This window comes from Anguilla anguilla, chromosome 12 (genome assembly GCF_013347855.1).
Source record: "Anguilla anguilla isolate fAngAng1 chromosome 12, fAngAng1.pri, whole genome shotgun sequence".
Classification (NCBI taxonomy): domain Eukaryota; kingdom Metazoa; phylum Chordata; class Actinopteri; order Anguilliformes; family Anguillidae; genus Anguilla; species Anguilla anguilla.
In genome coordinates this window covers 17,910,323-17,916,386 of record NC_049212.1, presented here as the reverse complement: position 1 = coordinate 17,916,386, position 6,064 = coordinate 17,910,323, and the positions used below count along the sequence as shown (strand labels likewise).

The following is a 6,064-nucleotide window of genomic DNA, read 5'->3' as shown; positions in this document are numbered from 1 at the left end:
GTCATACACTCTCACTCTCTCCTCTTCCTCCCTGTCATACACTCTCACTCTCTCCTCTTCCTCCCTGTCATACACTCTCTCACTCTCTCTTCTTCCTCCCTGTCATGCACTCTCACTCTCTCCCTCTCTCCTCTTCCTCCCTGTCACGTACTCTCACTCTCTCCCAGTCTCCTGTTCCTCCCTGATTCCATGCTGAATAAAACTGTTGGACAGTGATATCTGTGAGTAAGTCTGTTGAGTGCATCTCTCAGACATCCATTCTTCCCCTGAGCCATAACCTTTGGTTTTTACACCTGCACACACATCTGAAGAAAATATAGAGATATCAAAGGTGCAGGCTTTTAAGTGTTAGAGATTTTTTGAAGTTTACTAAGAGGGACCACCTTACTGATCCTCTCACCCCCAAATACTCCTCTGAGAGCAGCCCATTTTGTGTCAGCCATGCATCAAGGTGAGGAGGGATGGTTTGTGATGGAATCTCTCCCTGGAAATACTGCTCTAAATAAACAAGGCTAATATGGACCCATTTGAAGCCACGGTTAAAAGCTTTGAAGTGTCTTCAAAAACCCATTTGAAAACTCTATAGGGGTTCCCAAATAGAAATGAGTCCTCCCTCTCTCCACTCACCCTATGTATCCTTCTCCCCTTATCTTTGAGCACATACCGCAGGCATTGTTGGCCACACCCACACATACTTCTCCAGAATGGCTCCTAATCTCCCTGCTTTGTCAGTCGAGACTTCGTCTCTGTATGCTGTCCAGACCCCAGCCTCTTATCTGCATTTCCGTTACTGATGGGAGAGCACTTAGGTAGGATGACCTATTATGGAGCGATGGACTGTGCTTTGGGCCAAGTGTACCCCTGACCCATAATGCAATTGTCTGAATGAGAGACTTTTAAAAAGCTGCTGCTCTTTCAGTAATTGTGTGTGTCCAGTGCACAAGCTAGCAAGAGTGTAGGAGAGAAAGAGAAAGACTGAAAGGGGCAGGTTCATTTTAATCGTCAACAAGTCTCATACTGTGTCTATAACTTTAATTTTAATGTAGGTTTTTGCATATGTATCAGTCTGCTCCATATGGGAGCTATTGTATTTGGGGTCAGACAGTGAGGTAGTACTCTGTGTCTGTGTCTCTGGTAGACAGTGAAGTAGTACTCTGTGTCTGTGTCTCTGTTACACAGTGAGGTAGTACTCTGTGTCTCTGTTAGACAGTGAGGTAGTACTCTGTCTGTGTCTCTGGTAGACAGTGAGGTAGTACTCTGTGTCTCTGTCAGACAGTGAGGTAGTACTCTGTGTCTCTGTCAGACAGTTAGGTAGTACTCTGTGCGTGTGAGCGAGCGTACAGAGGAGCTCCCGGTGTTGCTGTGAGCATATAGAGGCCGCTGTACGGAATGGCCTCCTCCAGCTCTTCCTCTTCCTCGTACCGCACTGCCCGCTACAGCAGCAGCTCCTTCAGAGCAGGAGGCAGTGAAGGGCAGGCCTCTCTCTTCCAGCCCTATCTGGACGGCAGCCCCCACAGCCTCTTTGGAGAGGAGCGAGATGGGACACCCCTGCTGCCCTTCAGCAGACGCCACAGGGAGTCGTTTGGGTATCCAGGTGAGCGGGGATGTCCAAGCTGGAGCTGCTGCTCTTGGGGGTGGGGAGGGTCAGGCTGAGTTAGAGAGAGTGGAGACTGCACAGGGTGAATCTAACTCCATTTGAGTGGAAAGTTATTTATGTTTAAACATTTTATGAAGTTTGTAGAATGCATGACCTCTTTTGTGATCAGAATTCAGTTTGTAGTAAAACTGAATAATTCAGTTTTGAATTTAGTTTTACTGACTTTTCAGTTCTGAACTCGACTGCTATGCAGAATTCATACCCTGAGATAGAATTCTGAATGAAATGCTTTTCAAAATGAATATCAAGAGATACATTTTTGTTCTATTTTACAATGGTCAGTACTACCAAAAAGACTATTTACATTAAACTGCAAAAATCCAACAAAGTAGTTGTCAGTTTATCTGAACTACATACAGTAGCATGGTGACAATTCCTTAAATTGATATATTTTAATAAAAAGGCTAATTTAACATGCAAATTTGTTATACAGATCCGTGATTTGTATTTCTTGGGCATTATTTCTGATGTGATTCCCATTTCATTAGAAATTGTAATGAAGGAAGCTATTCATACTCATTCAGGATGACAGTGAAGGAGAAAAGTCTTATTCATATTATAAGCATGTTCTGCTAACAGAGAACACCAAATAAAACAGAAACTTTTTTTGTGGTGTGCCATTCTCATTGTATCAGTCTGTCCCTCCTCCCCTATTGTATCCCTTGATTTCAACTCCCCAGGGGGCATGGGGGCATCTGTGTCAGTACGTCCTGCCAGTATGGGTGCGGTGCAGGCAGTGGCCAATTCATACTTAACGTCGGCGGATGTGAGTCAGTTCGAGCCTCAGGATGTGGTGGTAATGGCCTACGGCCACTGGGTCGTCATCCATGCAGAAAAGGTGGGACTCTGGATGGAGGGCATCATTTTCTCCACCCACACCCTTTCACTCTACTGTCCCCCTAACTTCCTCCCGTTCACCCCCACCTTTTTTGGTCCTTTTGGAATTTCTGATAGACAATGACAGCCTCCAAACCTGTCCCCTGGCCTCCTCTCTCCCCACAGGTGGCTGATGATGGCAGCGTCAGTGACACCTTCACCCACAAGAGCCAGCTCCCGGAGGACATGGACCCGCTGTCCGTCAGCAGCACCCTGACGCCTGAGGGCGTGCTAGTGGTCAGCGTGAGGAAGACGAGCGGCCTGCCCGAGCCCCCCCGACCTGCCCACCGCTGCGTGGCTCCGCTGTAGGCAGCCCCCCCCCCTCAGAAACCTCATGGCTGCAATCACACATCAAACAACTGTATTCCACAGCCTGGAAATCAAGATGCCAATGGACTGTACTTTAGCTGCGCAATATAATGAGAGGTATTAAGCAGCACCACCATGTGCTGTAGATGAGCTATTATTTTAAAAGGACGGGTAAATTATGATGGCTTAATGTGGTTTTAAAAAAGGCCTGTGGGACACCTCATGGTTACCCTGTGGTAACTGTATAAACTGTATAAAAGTTGTGTAAGTCGCTCTGGATAAGAGCGTCTGCTAAATGCCTGTAATGTAATGTAACACACTGAGTATGAGTCAGTCAGATGGACTGGGTTCATCTATTTGCCTTTCTTCATTCCTGTTCACCTGGGTATCTGAGCACACTATAAAAGGTCTTGCTGTGGTAGAGTTTTTGTTGCCAATTACAACTGTGTCCATTTGCCTAAATGCAAATTAAGAAGACAATAAATGTGAAAGACCTTGTGTTATTATTTGGTTGACATCCATTTGTAATGCCCTGAGTGCTAAGATATGTATTTGTTTCTTCTTTTCAATATAAGATTTACAATGCATGTTAAATATTTATTTAGCTATTTATTTGCTGATATTAATTGGTACATTTTGGAAAATACTAAATAATAACATGATGAACGATTCTTAAAATTATGAAATCTCAAGCTATGTGTAATGTGTATATATGACTTTCTGAAAATAAATAATAAGATATAGCCTAAGATTGAACAAATATAAGATTTTTGTTTTCTGTTTTATATTTAGTTCCCACAGAAAATTTTGATGAACTATTGATTATCTGGGCCTGTATTTGTAAATTGGCACACTATAGATCTTAAAATTTATTTAAACTTACTACAAATGTATAGTCAAAAAGAAGGTGAAAGTTCTTCCTGTGTTCCTGGTGGAGATATGAGATTTCAGGAAATTATATTCTTACAGTTTTGACTGCTGCCACATCATGTAAGCAACTGTTGGGAGGGTCTCACCCAGATACGCATAACGGTCATTCACATGAGCTCTCCACAATGTGGGGTGAAGGCCCAGGAAGCCTCTCATGTTTCCATAGCAATTCTGCAGAACATTTGCAGCAAAGCAAAAAGGCTAAAACAACTGATTTCACTTACATACAAAACATAGTCAGTCATTTTTAAATGTTATCAGTAAGAACTTTATCACTGGAAAAAAGCTTGATCTTTTATAGCAGTCAATTTTTATGTGAACTGAGACTGTATCCATTTGCTTCCATGAGTATTTGGACATGGCATGCAATCATTTGTGCATAACATATATTTTTTTAACATAATATATGTTATGATTTTGGCTTGTGATTTGGGCTTGTGATACACAGGCCGAAGCCTAGGAAATGGAATATAGTTGTTTGGGTCCAAAAGCTGTGGGTTGTGGGTTAGCATGTCTGTACGCAAGGCAAGGAATTAAAAGAAGCCCACAGTGAGAAGGGCGTGCAAGTACAAAGTGAACGCAGTGTTTGTAATGAAATAATGAAATAAACGTGAGAAGAAAAAAAACACGACGCTTTCTCAGCTTCATTCAGGCAGTAATATCCCAGATGGTAATTGTTCTGACAGAGAGGTTTTAGAGACTAAATGAAATCGCATGCTTGTCATATTTCATCTCATGAATAGAGTGAATTGGATCCTGGTTGGGCAATAAAGTTTGAAGGAGGAAGTTGCTCCTTTGGTGTCTAAAATGACCACTGCCAAAGACACACTGACAGCCAGACAAAATTGGGACAGAAGCAATGATTTAACAATAACTCTTAATAACAATAACAGTAATCCCTTCTTCTATTCCCCTAAAGGAAAAATATAACTGTAACGTCCTCAATTTTCAGTATAGCTACAATACAGGAAGACTTTAGCAGTATGTACTTAACTGGGACTACATTAAATAAAAGAAATTTTACACTTGCAATTTTTCTATTAATATAGACAAAAAAACATATATAATCTTAATATAATAAAATCAATTTAAATGAATACAAGGAGATAAAAGTCATAAGACCTAAAAGGATATGAATATCGTAAGAGATTAGTAAGGGTTAGTTATGGTTTGTGTAAGGGTTAGTCAAATTTTGAATGTCCCATTTTTTTTTTTCACTTTTGAGATGTAAGACTCCAGCTACACACTGTTTTGTTGCCACAGGGACAAAAACATTTTCAGCTCAGTATCTTGTTACAATAAAAAAACCTGTTCTTGTCATAAAGACATACCAGTGTATCTCATTCCGATGGATGTGAAAGCATCTTTTATTCTGATGAATGTGAAAGTATCTAAATTCTACATTAGAGATGAAATTACCTTCTTCACCACCACTGTCTGATACATTGCCCAAATCCCATCTCCAAATCCCATTTTCCCTCACTTGTGACTACTCTGTTCCCGCCCCTTCCCCGACGGGCCCAACCACCTCAATAATTTAAGTTAATAAAGTAATTGCCACAAATTAAACACAAACGATGATTGACGGAGATGTCACATTAAAAATGAGAGCAGTTATATAACATTTAACTGACACAAAAAAGTTAAAGTAAAAAAATAAACTTATGATTCAACTAATTAACTAATCATGGGCATTTATAACAAAACGAATCATGCCCTTGTATGACATTTAAAAAGACAGGTTGCAGTTGTAACATTTTTCATATTTTTTTGGTGAATCTCAGGAGCCAAATGCTCTAAAGCACTGATTTTTGACACATAATAGCTACACTTGTCTCTTAACTATTCATATCACCTCAACATTCTTACTATGTTCCCATCTGAAGACATTTTGAAATTGCACTTATTATACGTCGCAATGCAAATTAATGGAGCAGTATGTAAACTTGTTATAGAACACTTTTGTTAATATGCCTTCACATCCCGACAGATTTCAATAGATTTAAAGTTCTAAGAAAAAAATCTGGACTCTCTCTGGCTGCCCCAGACTCTGACAAGAGCCACCCCAAATTTCACCATGCCTGAATCTTAACAACCAATCAGGACAGCTCTCTGCCCAGGCTGTCTGTCTGTCAAACCTGTTGCACAGGGTAGGTGGGGCTACACAGATAAGAGCATGATGATGTGAAACTTTGGTACTACCTTGTCATCTTTTGTTTAAAGGCTTCAAAACTATGTTTTACACTGAATTTGACATTGAGACATATAGATCATGAAAGCAAAGACATTTTT

The 6,064-nt window shown here is 40.8% G+C and overlaps 1 protein-coding gene across 1 annotated transcript; it reads left to right on the top strand.

Moving 5' to 3' along the window:
* Positions 1-481: 481 nt before the first annotated feature.
* LOC118210136 (heat shock protein beta-7-like) lies at positions 482-3,086 on the top strand. Its single transcript, XM_035386038.1, has 4 exons — positions 482-1,109; positions 1,184-1,594; positions 2,338-2,495; positions 2,660-3,086. The coding sequence occupies exons 2-4, from the start codon at positions 1,390-1,392 to the stop codon at positions 2,840-2,842; spliced, it is 546 nt and encodes a 181-aa protein (XP_035241929.1). The 5' UTR covers positions 482-1,109; positions 1,184-1,389; the 3' UTR covers positions 2,843-3,086.
* Positions 3,087-6,064: the final 2,978 nt, after the last annotated feature.